The sequence below is a fragment of the Neovison vison genome, chromosome 5, assembly GCF_020171115.1.
Source record: "Neovison vison isolate M4711 chromosome 5, ASM_NN_V1, whole genome shotgun sequence".
Taxonomy (NCBI): domain Eukaryota; kingdom Metazoa; phylum Chordata; class Mammalia; order Carnivora; family Mustelidae; genus Neogale; species Neogale vison.
In genome coordinates this window covers 17185961-17206240 of record NC_058095.1, presented here as the reverse complement: position 1 = coordinate 17206240, position 20280 = coordinate 17185961, and the positions used below count along the sequence as shown (strand labels likewise).

Here is a 20280-nt window from a genome sequence, read left to right as displayed (position 1 = left end):
CAAATCAACTAAATGGAAACACACCAAAATGTAAAAAACAATTGTGACTGGATAATGGAACTACAAATGATTTCATTTTTTTTCATCTTTTTTCCTGCATTTTCTAATTTAACCAAATTAAAAATTTTATCTTAAAGTTAATTGACAGTGGGGCACCTAGGTGGCTCAGTCAGTTAAACATCCAACTCCTGATTTCGGCTTAGGTCATGGTCTCAGCATCATGAGATCAAGCCCCACGTCAGGCTCCAAGCTCAGTGGAAGTCTACTTGAGATTCTCTCTCTCCCACTCCTTCTGCCCCTCCCCCTGCCCTCTCTCTCAAATCAATGAATCTTTAAAGTTAATTGATGACATTTCATTTTAGACCTCTGTCTGCTTCTGTATAGACAGTTATGACCACACACATTAGGAAAATAACTCAAAGCATGCTTAATAAAGGTCATTGTCATTATTCACTACATACAAGACACTGCCTCATCCTTTGTGTTTTTTCTTCATAATTAAATCATGTTGGCTAAACCTAATTTTGATCACGGTATGACAAAGATTTTTGTAAATAAAGAAAAAGCACTTCTAGCAAACTTAGTAAGCTATAAAATATGGTCTGAAACATAGATCATTTGATAATTATACAAAGAGTTAAAGATTTATTTATATTGGGCAGGTTATATTGGGTAGCATCAAAATGAACACTAAATCAGAGTCAGTTGACAGAGTTCTTGGCACTGTGAATAATTTCCTCTCCAAGGCTGCATTAATCTGAAAAAGTTCATCAATGCCTTAAAATAACTTACTTAAAAATGTGGAGAAGAACCTGGAACAATATCTAGCACACGAGAGAGACTCAATAAGTTTTGTTGAATTTTATTTATGTTCTAATTATTTTTTTTTAAGATTTTATTTATTTGACAGAGAGAAAGGGAGAGAGAAACAGAGAGCCAGCACAATCAGGGGGAGCTGTAGTCAGTGGGAAAAGCAGGCTCCCTGTGCAGCAAGGAGCCCAGTGTGGGTCTGGATCACAGGACCCTGGGACGACGACCTGAGCCGAAGGTAGCTGCTTGACCTACTGAGCCACCCAGGCCTCCCAAGTATTTGTTGAATTTTAAAATTTTTGGAGAAATATACCTACAAAGTTGAAGAAAATTAATGCCTATTAATGCAGACAAATACATAAAATCAGAAACTGATTTTATGAAAATTAATGCCTATTAATGCAGACAAATACATAAAATCAGAAACTGCTATAAATAGGAAATACACAACGGGCACCAACTACAACAGAAAAAAATGTTTAAAGTACTAGAAAAAAGCTTAGCAAAAATGCCGAAGACGCTCATAAAGAAAACCCATGGAAATATATAAGAGAATATCCATATAATCTTAGAGAAATATGATGTTACTGTATGCAATGACTCAATACTGTAAGGGTATCATGAACTCCAAATTAACCTATAAATGTAATGTAATTATAAGCAGAATCCCAATGGATCCTTCGTAAATTCAATCTAAACTGCAACTGCCAAGTAAAATACAGTAGAGGAAATGGGAGGGAATTTTTTTTAATTTGTTAAAGTAGCCAAACTTTCAGGAAGAACGAGGGAAACTGGCCCTACTGGACATCAAAACATGCTATATGCAGTAATTAAAACTAGATGGTACCAGTACAAAAACAAACAGTTCATGGAGTAGAACCACCAACCCAGAAACAGGATTAGATGTACATGAGAATTTAATATACAAGACTGAGAACGGGGGGGGGGTGGGGAGGAACTATTCAATACCGGTGTTGAGACAACCGACTAGCCATTTGGTGGTGGTGTGGGAAGAGTGTTAATAACAACAGATAACATGTTTGGGGAACTTTATTATGAGTCAGGCACTGTTTTAAGAGCTTTACATACCTGCAAGCATTCCAGCCCACAATTCTTTCTTATTACCAAAATCTAACATTACAGTTGACCCCTTGAACTACATGGGTTTGAACTCTACTTCTATGAGGCTTTTAATAAATACATTACACTATTATAAAAGTATTTTCTCTTCCTTATGATTTTTTCTATGTGTGTGTATATATATATATATATTTTTTAAAGATTTGTTTTTACTTATTTGCCAGAGATCACAAGTAGGCAGAGACGCAGTCAGAGAGAGAGGAGGAAGCAGGCTCCCCGCTGAGCAGAGAGCCCGATGTGGGGCTCGATCCCAGGACCCTGGGATCATGACCTGAGCCGAAGGCAGAGGCTTTAACCCACTGAGCCAGCCAGGTGCCCCTATATATATATTTCTTATAATCAAGTAAACTCTATGTCCAACATAGGGCTCAAATTCACAACCCCAAGATCTAGAGTCACATGTTCTACCAACTGAGCCAGCCAGGTGATCCTCTTATGATTTTCTTAACATTTTTTCTCCAGCATAATTAAGAATACAGTATATAATACACAGAGCATACAAAATAAGTGTTATTCAACCATTTATCAGTAAGGCTCCTGGTAACGGACTATTAGTAGTTAAGACTTTGGGGAGTCAAAAATTCTAAGTGGAATTTCAACTCTCAATGTCCCTAACCCCTGTGTTCTTCAAAGGTCAACTGTATCTGCCTCACTCTAGTTACTGCTTTTGTTTCTCACAAGAAAAATTACTTTTCTCTAAATGATCTTTTAATAGGATTCATTCAGAATACTGCATACTTAGAAGAGAAAAAAAATTCTAATTTTACGGTGAATAACCTGGAGACTGCATATTTTCAATTTATAGGCACCTCCAATATAATTCAAGCACATAATATAGCTCCATTTCATCACCTGCTGACACCCTGATCTTGGACTTCCAGCCTCCACAACTGTGAGAAATAAATTTGTTACTTAAAGTACCCCAGTCTCTGGCATTTTATTATAGCAGCCCAAAAAGACTAAGATAATTTCATATAACATACAATTCATCATTTTTAAGTATACACTTCAGTGGTTTTTACTATATTCACTATGTTGTGCACTCATCGCCACTAACATTTCCAGAACATTTCCAGCACACTCCAAAAAGAAATCCTGTACTTATTAGTAGTTAGTCCCAATTCTCCTATTCCTTCACCCTCTGATAACCACTAGTTTAACTCTCTCTATGGATTTGCCTATTCTGGACATTTCATATTAACAAAATCATAAAATCTGTCATCTTCATATGACTGTCTTCTTTCACTTAGTATAATGTCTTCAAGATTTTCTATGTTGCAGCAAGTGACCAGATCATTCACTGTATGAATAGACCACATTTGTTCATCACCTGATAGACACTGGGTTATTTCCACTTCTTGGCTATTATGAACCATGCTATGAACATCCATCTAACAAGTTTATGTATAAACGTACTTTCAACTCACTTGGTCATATACCTAGGAGTAAAATTGCTGAGTCATTCTGTTTAACTTTTTGAAGAACTGCGAAACTATTCTACATAATAACTGTAGTAGTTTACATTCCCACCAGCAGAGGCTAAGGGTTCCAATTTCCCTACATGTGCACCCACACTTTTTCTTTTTTTTAACTCACAAAGCCTAATGGATGTGAAGTGGTACCTCATTATAGTTTGTTTTGTTTTTCTTAATGCTGGGCGTGGAGCTAACCCAGGGCTTAAAGGCACCACCCTGAGATCAACAACTGAGCTGAGATGGAGTCAGGCACTTAACCCACTGAGTCACCCAGGGGCCCCTCATTGTGGTTTTAATTTGCATTTCCCTAATGACCATGATGTTGAGCATCTCTTCACATGCTTCTGGTCATTTGCACATCTGTTTAGTAAAGATGTCTATTCAAATGCTTTGCTGATTTTTATTTTTCCATTGGCTGTTTATAAATTGAGTTGTCTTTTAATGTTGAGTTGCAAGAGTTCTTTATATATTCTGGATACTAGACCCTTATCAGATATATGATTTGCAAACATTCTCTCCCATTCTGTGGATTGTCTTTTCACTTTTTTGATAGTTGTCTTCGATGCATAAGTTTTAAATTTTGATGAAGTCCAACTTAGCTATTTTTTTACACTTTTGTCATGGCTAAAAGAAAATTACTGTTTAACCCAAAGTCATGTGATTTTTACCAATGTATCCTCCTAAGAATTTTATATAGATATTTGATTGATTCTGAGTTAATTTTTTTGTATGTGGTGTGAGGTAGGGGTCCAAATTTATTCTTTTGCATGAAGATATCCAGTTGTCCCAGCATCATTTGCTAAAAAGACTATTATTTCCCCATTGAATGATCTTGGCATGCTTGTTAAAATTAACTGACCACAAATTTAGTCCATTCGTTTTAAAACACTATACTTATGCCATCATCACATCATCTTCATTATTATTGCTTTGTAGTAAGGTTGGGTTTTTTTAAAGATTTTATTTATTTATTTGACAGAGAGAGATCAGAAGTAGGCAGAGAGGCAGGCATAGAGAGAGGGGGAAGCAGGTTTCCTGTTGAGCAGAGAGCCCAACTTGGGGCTTGATCCCAGGACTCTGGGATCATGACCTGAGCCGAAAGCAGACCTGAGCCACCCAGGAGCCCCTGTAGTAAGTCCTGAAGTCAAGTCTGTGTCCTCAGCTTTGTTCTACTTTATCCAGTTGTTATGGATTCAATGACTTTGCAACTCCATGTGAATTTTAGGAGCAGCTTATCCATTTCTGGAAAAAAGGCATTGGAATTTTGACAGGGATCACACTGAATTTATAGATCAATTTGGGGAATATTGCTATATTAATAACATTAAGTCTTTCAATCCATAAACACAAGATGTCTTTCCATTTATTTAGGTCTTCCATCTGTTTCAATATGTTTTATAGATTTTAGTGTACAAGTCTTATACTTGGTTGAATTTATTCATAAGTATTATATTCTTTTTGATGTTATTGTGAATTGATTTTTTTCCCTCAATTTCATTTTCAGATTGTTCATTGCTAGTGTGTAGAAATGCAACTAATTTTTGTATATTGATCTTGTATCCAGCAACTTTGCTGGATTCATTTTTTGTAAATTCTTTAGGGTTTCCTATATACAAGACCATTCTGCAAATTGAATTCTTTCTCTGCAGACTTTTTTTTTCTTTATCTTACTTAACTGCCTACCTAGAACATCCAATATCACATTGAATATAAGTAGCAAGAGCGGGCATCCTTATCTTGTTCCTGATGCTAAAAGGGAAAGCTTTCAGTTTTTACCAGTAAGTATAATGTGAGCTGTGGATTATTCTGTTGAATTCTGCTTGCTGAACTGAATTTACAGAGTGCTAACTCAAGGTTGCTCTGAGGATCTATCAAGAAAAGATCTGTAAAGGTGTTTTCAAAACTGTAAAATACCATTTAGTTTAAGATATTCTTATTCAGTAACTTAGTGCTCTTACTCTAAAAAGTTATCTCCAAATGTTAAAGAAATGAAAACAATGTTTGTGAAGCTCTCTTTTTATTTCCCAACATCTTGATGAAAGTTTAGCACCTATGTTCTTTTGAAGGGTGAAGAGGAAGAGAAGAATCTTTGGAGAGGTAATCAGAACAAAAATAGAAGGCCTAGAGTCTCAACCCAGTTTAAGAAAAAGAACTACCGTTTCTTTAAATCAACTTTTATTGAAGAAAAACATTCCTACAGAAGAGTACGTACGTTAAAGTATTTCTAAATACTTTGAATTGCTAAAAAGTGAACACACTGAGTTCAAAAAAGAGAATGTGACCAGCCTCCCATACTTCCCCCTCCTAGTTACTAGCCCTTCACCCCCAACTACAGATAACCAGTGTCTTTTTTAAAAATATTTTATTTATTTATTTGAGAGAGAGAGAGAGCGCACAAGCGGGCAGAGCAGCAGGCAGGGAAAGAGGGGAAAGCAGGCTCCCTGCTGAGCAGAGAGCCCCATGTGGGGCTCAATCCCAGGACCCTAAGATCATGACCTGAGCCGAAGGCAGAGGCTTTACCCACTGAGCTACCCAGGCGCCCCAGATAACCAGTATCTTGTTTCTATCAAGACACGAGAAACATAGTTTTGTCTATTATATAAACAGAACTGTACAGTAGTACAATTTTGTGTCTGACTTCTATTCCTCAATTTTTTAAAAAAAGATTTTATTTATTTATTTGAGAGAGAGAATGAGACAGCATGAAAGGGGAGAGGTCAGAGGGAGAAGCAGTCTCCTGGCTGAGCAGGGAGCCTGACATGGGACTCAATCCCGGGACTCCAGAATCATGACCTGAGACAAAGGCAGTTGCTTAAACAACTGAGCCATCCAGGCGCCCTATTCCCCCAAAGTTTTGATTGTGAAACTCATCCACTGTTGCATGCAACACTAGTTCATTCATTTTCATTGCTTTTTATAGTATATAATTATATGAATATGCCACCATTATTTATCTGAGTTGTCTCTAGTTTTTAATTATGAATATTGCAGCTATTAGCATGTTTGTACATGTCTTTTGAATAATATATGTATGCATGTCTATTGGATATACATGCCCATACACACATAGCCTCCAGGAGAATTGCTGGGTCATAGCATACACATATATGTTCAGCTTTAGGGAATTTTGCCTAATTTGTACAATGTAGTGCTTTGATATAAATATACTCTGTATAATGATAACCACAATCAAGCTAATTAATATATCCAGCAGCTCACAAAGTTACAGTTTTCTCTGTGTGTGGTAAAGAACATTTAAGATCTACTCTCAGCAAATTTCAAGTATACAATATATTATTTTTAACTATAGTTGCACTGCCATCTAGCATTTTAAATTGTTTCTATAGGAAGATCACTTAGAATACCAAATTCACTATACTGTAGGAAATAACTATGCTTTCTTAAATGTTTGAAAATCAGATACAGTTTAAGGTATTAAAGGGAAGAAAAGAAAACAATCCTGAAATCTCGAAATGACAAGGCTGAATATACATTTGGAGAGAAATATGGGAAAAATATCTTCAGCAATTTGTTAAGGAACTAAATTGGAGAGCAAAATATACCAAGTCATTGGTTCTTAACTTTAGCGTATATCAGAATCACTTGGAGAATATGTTAAAGGAGATTGCAGGGGGCCCCAGGAGAGTTTCTAATTTAATCAGCCTGGGGTGGAGCCTGAAAATTTGCATTTCTAATAAGTTCTCCAGAGATACTGTATTAGCTGGTCTGCAGATTCCCCTTTAAGAATCACTGTATTAAAAAAAAAAAAAAAAAAAAGAATCACTGTACTCAGTAAGGAGAAATAAACTTCATAAAAACAGAAATACCCATAGGTTCCTTTCTTTCTACAACAGAAATGTGGGAAAGAGGCTTCAATAAATGCCCTTAGGCCATTTCATCACTTAACATGATAAATACAGTTAAGTTTATTTTGTGCTTGATAAGTAGTAAATTGATTAGAAGGTTTTATATATAAAAACAATAATCAGACTCAATATCAGCACATGGAGAAAAAAGACTAGTATGAAATCCAGCAGCTGTTTAAAGTTAGATCTATGCCATATTATTGATCTGAATAACAGAATAAATCAGAACAGTAGCTTGGCAGAGAATGTAACATTTAAAATTCAAACTACACTGTCTAAAATGATGATTTATTAAGGTATTTAGAAATAAATGTTCATCCATTCACTTAACAATCATTCACCAAGTAATACTTCATGGAAGAGGCACTATTCCATACATGAGAACGACGTCCTCTATTATCTCACAAAATGTTGTCAGTATTATTCTGCAGGAGAAAAGTAACTAGGATAACTAAATGTTTTTAATTCCCCCGCACTGATGTTTTTTGGAAGACCCAGAATTAGTGATAATTGCTATTTTCATTGCTTGTCAATCAAGTAAGAAAATGTTCATATGCACATAACACTAAAAACATTTTACAGTATTTAGATATTCCACCAGCAAAACCCTAAAATATTCTTTTATTATTTAGGGATTTTAAAAATAAGTGAATGTTGGATTTCAAAAATGACAACTTATTTCTTACTTTAATAACTTTCCCATTTTCTCCATTAGTAAAGATCTATATGGCTAGTGCAAAACACGTGAGAACTTTAGCACTTCATTCTGAATTTAGCAAAGGACCAAAATACCCTGCATTACTCACAAACAGCTGATGCTAATTCATTTGATTTCAAATCCATACAGCGCAAAGTCCTGATAAATTATTAGTACATTCTGGCTTAACATCAAAAAAGAAAGAAAGAAAGAAAAGAAAATCAGCTTTGTAGAGTAATCTTTTATCTGCTTTTGTAAAACATACGGAAAAATGTAGGTCAAAATCAATAGCAATAAAGATAATATTTTTCCTAAAGATTTTATTTTTAAAGATTTTATTTATTTATTTGACAGCAAGAGATCACAGGTAGACAGAGAGGCAGGCAGAGAGAGAGAGGGAAGCAGGCTCCCTGCCGAGCAGAGAGCCGGATGCGGGACTCGATCCCAGGACCCTGGGATCATGACCTGAGCCGAAGGCAGCGGTTTAACCCACTGAGCCACCCAGGCGCCCCCTAAAGATTTTTTTAAGTAATCTCAACACCCAACACAGGGCTTGAACTCATGACCCTGAGACTGAGTTGGATGCTCTACTGACCAAGCCAGCCAGGCACCCCAATAAAGATTAATTTAAATTTAAAGATATTTTTTAATAGAGGAAAGATTACTTTCATATGGAAAAGGGTCAAGAAATGCCAAATAAAGAAAAATAAGGAGGGGCTAAGAATAATTTTAGCATATAGCAAGAATAATTTTAAAGCTATCATACAATATAGATAACATCAAATACAATTATTATAAAATATATAACATGATATACATTTAATATAATATTAAAGCTACTTTAATTAAAACAGTGGCATTGGGGGCGCCTGGGTGGCTCAGTCGTTAAGTGTCTGCCTTCGCCTCAGGTCATGATCTCAGGATCCTGGGATCAGGCCCCACATCCAGCTCTCTGCACAGTGGGAAGCCTGCTTCTCTCTCTCCCATTCCCCCTGCTGTGTTCCCTCTCTCGCTGTGTCTGTCAAATAAATAAATAAAATCTTAAAAAAAAAAAAATACAGTGGCATTGGTGCACATATAGGCAAACAGAATATAAACCACAATTGAGTCCAGACTTAGGGTGGTTATAAAACAGAGATAGCATCAAAAATCAGTGGAAAAGGAGGACCTGGGTGGCTCAGTGGTTAAAGCCTCTGCCTTCAGCTCAGGTCATGATCCCAGGGTTCTGGGATCGAGCCTGGCATCAGGCTCTCTGCTCAGCCGGAAGCCTGCTTCCTCCCTCTCTCTCTGCCTGCCTCTCTGCCTACTTGTGATCTCTATCTGTCAAATAAATAAAATCTTTTTTAAAAAATCAGTGGAAAAAAAAGATGAACTCAATAAATGATATCGGGACAACTGGCTATACATAAGGAAAAGATAAAATTAGCTTCCCAATTCACACCAAACACAAAAATAAATTCCAGATGAATTAAACACCAAATTGTAAAAACTAAAATTTTAAACTTTTAAGATGAAAATCTTTTTAACTTGAAGGTAGGTAAAGATTTCTTTTGGGGAAGGAGGGGGGCACCTGGGTGGGTAGCTCAGTCATTAAGAATCTGAGGTCCTGGGGTGCCTGGGTGGCTCAGTGGGTTAAAGTCTCTGCCTTCAGCTCAGGTCATGATCCTGGGGTCCTGGGATCGAGCCCCGCATCCAGCCCTGTATGCAGCCCCACAATGGGTTCCCTGCTTTGGGGAGGGGGAGCCTGCTTCTCCCTCTCCCATGCCCCCACCTGTGTTCCCTCTCTCGCTGTGTGTGTCTCTGTCAAATAAATTTTTTTAAAAAAAGATTTCTTTTGGGGTACATGGGTGGCTCAGTTGGTTGGGCAGCTGACTCTTATTTTCAGCTCAGGTCATGATCTCAGGGTCCTGGGATCAAGCACTGCATCGGGCTCCACACTCAGTGGGAGATCTGCTTCAGGATTCTTTCTCTCCCTCTCCCTCTGGCCCTCCCATGCTCTCTCTCTCTCTCAAATAAATAAATAAATCTTAAAAAAAAAAAAAAAAGATTTGTCTTAAAGCACACAAACACAATAATCATAAAGGTAAAAAAATGCACAATTATAAGCTATAATGAAATTTAAGTCTAAAACTCTATCAACATGAAAAGATCACCACTGTCTGGGAGAAGCTATTTACGACTACATAAGAGTTAAGATTCCAAAGCATACCTTACTCCTCCCAAAAGGAAAACTCTAAAAATCAATTTTTTAAAAAATACTAAAAGCCAAAATGTAAAAATAGGTAAAGGTTATACAAAGGAGATTCAAAGAAGAGAATATCCCAAAGACCATAAGAAAATAGCTCAATCTCACTAGTAATTAGGAAAAAACCAAAAATTTATTTTTTTAATGATTTTATTTATTTTTTTATTAGAGAGAGAGGGAAAAAGCACGAGGGGGAGGAGGGGCAGAGGGAGAGAGAGAAGCAGGCTTCCCGCTGAGCCAGGAGCGGGATGTACGGCTCAATCCCAGGATCCTAAGATCATGACCTCAGTGGAAGGCAGACACTTAACTGCCTGAGCCACCCAGTGCCCCCACAAAAACACAAATTTAAACAATAAGATTGTTTATACCTATCATATTGTAAAAACGAAAATATCTGCAATGTTAAGTACTCAAAAGGACGTAACACACACTCAAATACTGCTGGCAAGAGTGCAAACTGGTATAACTAGGTAAAGACAAAGGTAACTCATCACCCACCAATTCTATGTAGCGATTCTACACAGGATACATGCTACGTTTCTAGACATATATCCTTAAGAAACTCTTAAATGTGTATGTAAGGAGACATATAGACAAATGTGTATACCATAAAAAGTAAAATTGGAAGCCACTTAAATTATCCTCAGATAAGAGAACAGATAATTGTGGTATAGGCACAAAATAGGATACTATACAGTAGTTAAACAGAATTAACTGGCTCTCTATCAACATGACTAAATTTCAAATGTCATGTTAAATTTTTAAAATGCAGTTTGCAGGATGCCTGGGTGGCTCAGTGGGTTAAGCGGCTGCCTTCAGCTCAGGTCACGATCCCAGGGTCCTGGGATTGAGTCCCCCATGGGGCTCCTTGCTTGGCAGGGAGCCTGCTTCTCTCTACCCCTCTGCCTCCCGCTCTGCCTGGTTGTGCTCGCTCTCTCTCTCTCTCCGACAAATAAATAAATAAAATCTTTTTAAAAAAATGCAGTTTGCAGATGGAAATATACAATATGACATCACTATATGTATTTTTATGTTTGGGGTTTTTTTTTTAAGATTTTGTTTATTTGGTAGGGAGAGAGAGATCACAAGTAGGCAGAGAGCAGGGGGTGAGGTGGGGGGGTGGGGGAGCAGGCTCCCTGCTGAGCAGAGAGCCCCACACGGGGCTCAATCCCAGGACCCTGGGATCACGACCTGAGCCGAAGGCAGAGGCTTAACCCACTGAGCCACCCAGGCGCCCCTATAAATACTTTTAAAACACACAAAACAATATATTACTTATGGGCACAAACATATGTAAATGTGAACAGAAAGGATCTATACCAACTTTAGAATAGTGGTTATTTCTGGGAAAGGTTAGTAAATCAAAAGGAGATACAAAAGAGATTGAATTGGATCTGTAATGTTTTATTTCTAAAAATTTAAGTTCTGAAACAAATTTCACAATATGTTAACATTTAAATCTGGGTGGTGAACATATGGATATATGTTATGCTGTTTGCTGTACTTTTCAGCATGTTCTAAATCTTTAAAGATTTTTTTTCTTCTTTTTTTCTTTTTTTAAAGTAATTTCTATACCCAACGTGGGGCTTAAACTTACAACCCCAAGATCAAAAGTTGCATGCTCTTCTGAGTGAACCAGCCAGGTGTCTCATGTTTGAAACCTCTTGAAGTGTTTATAATTTATACTTGCTTAAATGCACAGAGCTTCTAGATATACAGTCAAGCAAGGAATAGTTTCCATCATAAAATATAAGTTGGAAATTATGAGATTAAATCACTAAGAAACTGGGGCGCCTGGGTGGCTCAGTGGGTTAAAGCCTCTGCCTTCGGGTCAGGTCATGATCTCGGGTTCCTGGGATCGAGCCCCACATCGGGCTCTCTGCTCGGTGGGAAGCCTGCTTCCCCCTCTCTCTCTGCCTGCCTCTGCCTGCTTGTGATCTCTGTCCATCAAATAAATAAACAGAATCTTTTATTTTTTTAAAGATTTTATTTTTACTTATTTGGCAGGCAGAGATCACAAGTAGGCAGAGAGGCAGGCAGAGAGAGAGTGGGGGAAGCAGGCTCGCTGCTGAGCAGAAAGCCCGATGTGGGGCTCGATCCCAGGACCCTGGGATCATGACCTGACCCGAAGGCAGAGGCTTAACCCACTGAGCCACCCAGGTGCCCCAAAGAAACAAAATCTTTTTAAAAAATCACTAAGAAACTGAAAACAACCCAATGTAGGCATTAGAGCCCATTCAGGGGTATTAATATTGAATTGTGAGAAAGGATCTCATTATGAGATTCTTACCAAAGATGCCACACCTAGAGTATGGACCCTTAAGAACGGCACTGGAGCAAGTGTCTAGTATATTGCCAATGCAGGTGTTCCCAAGGGTTCACGGTTCTGCCAATTCAAGAATTTTCAAGAATAAAATTGTATACTTTCCCTTTTTTTTTTTTCAAGATTTTATTTATTCGTCAGAGAGAAAGCACAAGCAGGGGGAGCAGAAGGCAGAAGGAGAAGCAGGCTCCTTGCTGAGCAAGGAGCCCAAAGTGGAACTTGATCCCAGGACCCTGGGATCATGACCTGAGCCAGAGGCAGACACTTAACTGACTGAGCCACCCAGGCATCCCCAACAGTATACTTTCACCTTATACCTTTGTACCTTGTTTTAAATACTTGAAGAAAGGAATACATCCATTTTAAGCATAAATTCCTTTGGTTTCAAAAAGAAGCTATTTAGTAGTGTTATAAAGAGTTCAATTTTAGTTCCTAAAACATACTGCATTTCAAGATACTTTTTAAAATCTCCACTAAAGTAACATGCACAAATATGGCAGAAGGTTGATATGCTTTGGACAGCAGAACTCTGACCTCAGGAAACGAGACTATAAAACATTCTAAATTGTTTGTTTGGACTCGTGGTATTGCACATAAACCATCCCCATTCAGAACTTGTCTTCCAAAACTACCTGAAGGTCAATTATTTGGTAAAGATGCCATTCACCCACAAAATATTACAAAAGGCTCGGCTTATTGGGGTACGTGGATGGCTCAGTCATTTGAGTGTCAGACTTGGTTTCGGCTCAGGTCATGATGTCCAGGTCACGGCTAGAGCCCCACGTCAGGCTCCGCACTCAGCAGGAGTGTGCTTCAGATTCTCTCTCTCCCTCTTCTTCTCTCTCCCCCTCGGTCCCTCCCCACTCACGCTCTCTCTAAAATAAATAAAATCTTCAAAAATACATACACACATACATACATAAATGGCTAGATTTCTACATTAGGCTATAAAAGTTTCATCAATATACTAACTGATACGAAATTTACTAGCCTGCCCTCCTCAAAATCTGAGATTAGGTCAATTTTACCTCTAACATCTTTCTTTTTTTAAATTTTTTAAGAAATTTTATTTATTTGAGAGAGAGAGAGAGAGAGAGAGAATGAGTGGTGGGGAAAGGCAGGGGAAAGGCAGAGGGAGAGAGAGAGAGAGAAGCAGACTCCCCCTGAGCAGGAAGCCCAATGCAGGGTTCCATCCCAGGACTCTAGGATCACCTGACATCTTTCTACACCGCATTCAACTCCTAAGAGTTCTCTCCCTTAGATTTCTATTTAACATCATCTTACTTCTATTCCTTCATAAGAGATTACCTCAAGGAGGTATAAGAATTTATGAAGAAAGTGTTCCATTGGCTTTATTGGCATTATCGTATGTGTATTTGCAGAAAGGCACTGCTGAATCTCCAGCAAGTCAGATCTCTGGGCAATTTTGTTTCTTGTTTTTGTTTTTGTTTTTGTTTTTATTTGACAGAGAGAAATCACAAGTAGGCAGAGAGGCAGGGCAGAGAGAGAGGGGGAAGCAGGCTCCCCACTGAGGAGAGAGCCTGATGCAGGGCTCGATTCCAGGACTCCGAGATCATGACCCGAGCCGAAGTCAGAGGCTTAACCCACTGAGCCACCCAGGCGCAGCATCTCTGGGCAATTTTAAAAGATACAGTACAAAAAAGTTCAGGCAATGTGGAAAGTCTCTCTTCTTTCCTTCTCAGTAACCAGGTGGTGGTGGTGGTGGTGGTGGTAGAAGGGGCCAAGAAGCAACACCAAACAGAGCAGCTTTACTAAGGAGCCTCTCCATACTTAGAATCAGCTCTCCTAAACATTTAAGGCTGTATTTCAAATTCTTTCTTTCCTCTACTTCTGATTCTATGATTTCAGAGAAGCTGTAGCATAAGAGTTCTGATAGTGTGGAGGCCTGGGGCAAAGGCAGCCATCTGTATGGGGAGTTCATATATAACTAAGAGTCTGTATTTATATAAATAATAAGAATTAGAACTAGAGAATCTGTTTTATTACCAGCAAAAATTTAAAACAGCCAAGAGCACTTATTACCTAATTCAATCTTTTTGAAAGGCCAAAGGGAATCAAGTACCTTTAAATCAATTCATCATTTATTATAAAATGTATCCAACTTATAATCCCATATTTTTTTCTCATATAGTATATACACTAAAGAAGATAATGACAGGGGCGCCTGGGTGGCTCAGTGGGTTAAAGCCTCTGCCTTTGGCTCGGGTCATGATCCCAGAGTTCTGGGATCGAGCCCCGCATGAGCCCCGCATCATCAGGCTCTCTGCTCAGCGGGGGGCCTGCTTCCTCCTCTCTCTCTGTCTGCCTCTCTGCCTGCTTGTGACCTCTGTCTGTCAAATAAATAAATAAATAAAATCTTAAAAAAAAAAAGAAGATAATGACAAAAATTATTTTCTTTCACGTTCGTTGCTTTTTCAGATTATAAGCGTCAAGAAATTTTAAGGATTAATCAAGTTCTAATGACCTAGATGTTATTTACTGAATAATATCACACATTTTATTCTTCAGCCAATTTCCCAGATGAACTAAACATGATGCCCTCTTTTGCCCAGAAAAAGCAAAGGACAAGATATACAGGTTACTAATGCTACCAGTGATACATGTGATATAATGATACAGGGGGAAACAAAACCCTTCAACTACATATGAATATAAATACCATTTACAAGGTGTCAGAATGCCAAAATTAAAGTAACCAAAAGCAATAATAATTCAAAATAGCTTTTCTTCCAAAAAAGGAAACTCAGAATTTATTTTAAAAGCGTCACAAGGCTAACTCTATTTGTTAAACAATAAGCAGTTACTAGGAAATTATGGTTATCAGAAGAAGACAGACAATCAAAGATGAGCCAAAGGTGCTCAGATTTTCCAAAAGATAGAAGGCAGTTTTTGAAAATTAAACTTTGACATCAACCTCCAAAAGCTCTAAGTAAGGTAAATATACTCTTTTCTAGACCCTTGCAATTAAGTTGGTGAAGCAGGAAATAAGTAGCAAACTGAGCTGAATTCATATCCTGACCCTGCTTCTTGTTAGTTGTAAACCTGGCAAATTAATGAGCCCTTATCTCTGAGAAAAACAATATTAATACTACCTAGCTTGCAGGATGGTTTTGTCAGGATTAGATGAGATATGTTTGTATTTAAGTAATGGTACCCAAAGTATATTGATGTGTATCAGTCTAGAGAAAGGTCTCTAACAGCATGCTCAAGGGCTATTTCTGACCTATCTTAGTCTCATTTTTAATAATGACTTGAATGTAGACACAGAAGTCATGATTTTAAACCTACAGGTGAAAACAAAATTGGCAGAAAGAGCTACTATGTTGCATAACATGAAAGAATCAAGAATCAAAAAGACCTTGAACAAGTAGTAGATGGGCCCTGACCTAAAAAAAATGAGGACTATAAAGCGGATAAATGTAAGACTCTGTACTTAGGTTCAATAAAACAATTGCACAATACATAGAACGGGGTAGGGGAGCCAGTTTTAAAAGAATATGAGAGTTTTAATTGACTGCAAGCTCATTATGACCCAAGAGTGTGATTTACTGCAGAAAAAAAGCAAATATGATTTTACCCTGTATTAATAATGGTAGTGTCTAGCTCAAGAGAATAGGAGTTCAGCATGTTCTCCACTAATCACTGTGTTCCACTTGGGGCACATTTTAGAAGAAACAATGGCAAAACAGCATTTCCAAAGGAAGGTAACCTAAATGAAGAAGAGTTTGGAATACAGACTATTTCAGGAATTGGGGATGTTTAACTTGCAAAGAGAAAATCTGAGTGAATATGTAACCTGTCTTCAAATATATGAGAACCTATCATACGGAAAAGGAATTGTGTTTAGTTCTTTGTAACTCTAAACAGCTAAAAATTACATGGAACACCATATAAAAAAAGACATTTCTAACATGACACTAAAATGGGCTAGCTTTAATGGTGATGCACTCTCTACTGCTAGAGTACTCAGAAATTAGATCAGTTTCGTTTTAAACAAAAAGGTATTGAGCACCTACGCCCCAGGCAGTGTGCAAAGCACACAGTGATGACAATGAATGAAAAACTAACATGGTCTCTTCTTTGAAGGAAGATAAACAGTAAAGGCAAATAACCAAACCAATAAATTTAAAATGACAAACAGATAAATCTCTAAGGAAAGGAATGGAGCTCTTCAAAAGCATCTAACAAAGGATCATGACTTGTGTGGGATCAGAACAGGCTTCCCTTGAGTAGATGAGTGATCCATGAGTAGGAGGTAAATGGTTGGGAACAGAACATCACAAAGAAAGGAAACAGTACGTGCAAAGACCTTGTGGTAAGAGAAACTACTAAAGTTCAAGGAACTGAATGGTTTATATAACCTCAGCATAGGGAGTAAGGCAGTGTGAGTAGAGAGAAGCAGGAGTAGAACCACGAAGGGCCTTAAAGGCCCAGTTTGGACTGATCTCCCAAAAGTAACCTGACACTATTGAGGTAGGGGTTTAAATAGCAACAGGCATGAGAGGAAACAATCAATGTGGAAAATGCTGTAAAGAGACTTCTGGTGAGATTCCCAAAGTAGTCCAAACCACAGATGATGGTAGTTTGGGGAAATGAGGTAGAAATGAGGATGAAGAGAGGTGGACAGATTGAAGATTTTTAGGATATTAAAATGACAGAACCCATGTGACCAGTAGTCCAGTGGGTTATTTGGGTATAATTTTTTTTTTTTAGATTTTATTTATTTATTTGACAGATAGATATGACAAGTAGGCAAAGAGGCAGGCAGAGAGAGAGGAAGGGAAGCAGGCTCCCTGCTGAGCAGAGAGCCCGATGTGGGGCTTGATCCCAGGACCCTGGGATCATGACCTGAGCTGAAGGCAGAGGCTTTAACCCACTGAGCCACCCAGGTGCCCCTATTTGGGTATAATTTAAAGTAGCAATGCCCACTCCACATTCTTTGGCCCTAATCATACCCTTTCAGAGAAGGGTTGGGGGTGGGTGGAACAGAATTCAGTGATGATTTTACTGGGGGGCAGAGGATGTGGTGAGAGAGAAGTATGAAGGATGACCATGAACACCACCACCCCACCTTCCCATCCCCCACTGGTTTCTAGCCTATGGACGGTGACGCCATTCACAGGAAAAGTACTAACTAGGTGGGCTAAGATCATGGGTTTAGATGTGAACAGTAGAGTTTGAGGTGCCTTGATTTTAAATTGGCATTCTGACATATTGATCTGGAACTTAAAGGACAGATCTGGACTGGGAGTAAAATACTGAGAATCATTGGCATATAGATGGTAGTTGAAGCTGTAGGCTTAGAAGAGACTGCCTGAAGAGAGAATGGAGAAGAGAGCCTTGAGGAATATCTGCATTGAATAACAGCATAGAGGAGGGTGAGTCTGCAAAAGAGAGGTATGAGTAAAAACAGGAGCAAGGCTGCACAGAAGCCATGGAAAGAGCGTTTACCATGAAGGAGGCTATGATCAACAATGCCAAACGCTGTGGAGACCTCAACTCAGACAAAGAATGAAAAATGTCAATTAAGTTTAGAAGCACGTTTCAGTGGACTGATAGGACCAGAAATCAGACCACAGTGGGCTGGGGGGGGTGAGTAGGTGGTAAGCAAATATTAAAGACAATAAATGTATACAACTCTATGGAAATACCTGGCTGAAAAACGGGAAAAGAAAGGAGATAGCTGTGAGGGTGGAGGGAAGGTTTGTCTTAAGATGGGAGAAGCTTAAGTATGTTAAGTGGGAACAGGTGAACGCACAGGAGTGGGGTTCCTTGGATGGGGAAAAAGAGAATCAGAAGCATGGGTAGAGGGAGAAGCCATTGATAAAAGGAGAGCCTATGGAGAATAGAAAGAATAAGAGGTCAAATTAAATGACCTTTAAGGTCTCTTCTTACTCCATCATCTCATGACTTTTAGATGGGCCATTTAGATAGGACATCTGCATGCAAGCATAAATCCACGCAAACTTGTTTAAATATTCCAGTATAAATAAATCAGTCAAGCACATCCTTATCCCCTAGTGACGCAGTTAATGTCCCCAGGTTTATGACCAGTGTAATCTCTGGGCAGGATCCATCCCTCAGAGAGCTTTTAGCTCAAGGCACACTGCAGTACGGCACAGAACCAGCCCTATCTCCCCTTGCCAAACCCATACTACACCGCGATCTTAAGAGGTAAAGGAGGAAGTAAAATTTAAAACCATGGAACTACAACATAGACTGCTGCATTCAAAGCGACTGTCATTCATAAAAAGAAAACGCGACGCCCCAAAAGCATCCCCATTCCCAGCTGAAGACATTCCTGCCTGTTCCGACAGTGACAGGTCCCCCAGATGGCTGGGGTTTAACACTAAAAGTCATTTGCACCTCCTCCTCCCTTTCCCAAGACCTTTCACTTTAAAAGAAACAGAAATGAGTTCCTAATGATCCTTCCCACAGGCCTAGCCCCAGCGCAGGAGATTGATCCCCCGCAGTCATTCCAGCGGCTGCACCTAATAAGCCCTAGCAAGGGGGTGCGGAGAACCCCCCTGAGCCCGTCCGACGGGGCTGGGACCGCCACAATCCTGTGGCTGGTTTGGGGGACGCGGTAACAAGCCCCAAGGGATAGAGAGGGAGAATTAAAGGAGACCCAGGAGACCCAGTGTAGTGAGGGGGTCGCCTCCCCTCGAGCTTCCTTAGGGGGATGGAGTTTCTGCGGAAGGCTAATCCCCCGTCACCGCTCCTACTCTCACCCTCAAGCCCTTCTCTGGCTTGCCGCCCCCTCCAACCCCCCATCTGCTCGGACTCACGCCCCCTCCCCTGGGGCCGTCAGGATCTCCGAGTGCCCGCGAGCCCGGCGCCCCCGCCTCGAGCCGCAGGTTCTGGGCCGGCACTCACCCGGCCCGCCATCTTCGCGGACACGTCCGGCTCCGCGGCTGCAGCTGGGCGCTTAGTAGAGCCCGCCCCCGCGCGCGCTCGCCGCCCTCCCTCGCGCAGGCGCGCAGCCGCCGTGAGGCCGCGCGCGCGCCCGGACGCGTCCCCGGCGTCCCCCGCCCCGCAGGGCGCGCGCGGGTCCGCGGCCGCCGAGGGGCGGGCGGGGCGACGGCGCCATTTTGAGCAGGAGCTGCGGGTGCTAGTGTTCTATATTTCTGCAGAGCACCTGTCCGCTGGCGACTGTTTCTTTTGCGAGTCTTGTCACAGCTGGCCGTTTGCGTCTGGCTGTGTAGCAAGGCCTCAGATGTTTTAATTCCTTAGCCTTGCTTCTCTTTGCCCACTGCTGCTTGCCCAGTTACTGCCTCTGAGACTTTTTACCTTTCTGCTTCCAGACCTACTGAAATGTGCAAATGTGCCTAAAAGCACCCGGCGAGGGTACTGGCCTGCCCGAAGCTGGTTCTGAATTCAAGTTCTGCGTGGATTCAAGCTTTTCCCTGTAGGCGAGCTTGTTTACCTAGGTCCTGGAAATTATCAATGTTGGTGTTTATATTTAACTTTTGTGTAGCCTGGAAAACTCTATTTTCAAATTTAAGAATGAATCGTAATTGTTGCTTTACCTTTATTTTCTATAGTTTAATTCATTATTGTTTATTTATAAAGATAATGTTTTTAACAATCTTTATGATTCCCCAGTATTGTTTCATTTTAGACAATAGGGCGGAATTTGAATAAAATACGCCCCAAATTCGCTCTTACTTCTTTTACCTCTATATTTCTACTATACTATTGCC

General features: G+C 39.6%; 1 protein-coding gene across 1 annotated transcript in view; it reads right to left on the bottom strand.

The window, feature by feature from the left end:
* Positions 1–19530, bottom strand: part of NSF (N-ethylmaleimide sensitive factor, vesicle fusing ATPase) — a 151068-nt gene extending 131538 nt beyond the window's left edge. The window contains exon 1 of the mRNA XM_044247713.1: positions 19454–19530. Within this exon, the coding sequence (XP_044103648.1) occupies positions 19454–19465 (12 nt within the window). The 5' untranslated portion in view covers positions 19466–19530. The remainder of the gene's footprint in view (positions 1–19453) is intronic.
* Between the last annotated feature and the right edge of the window lie 750 nt (positions 19531–20280).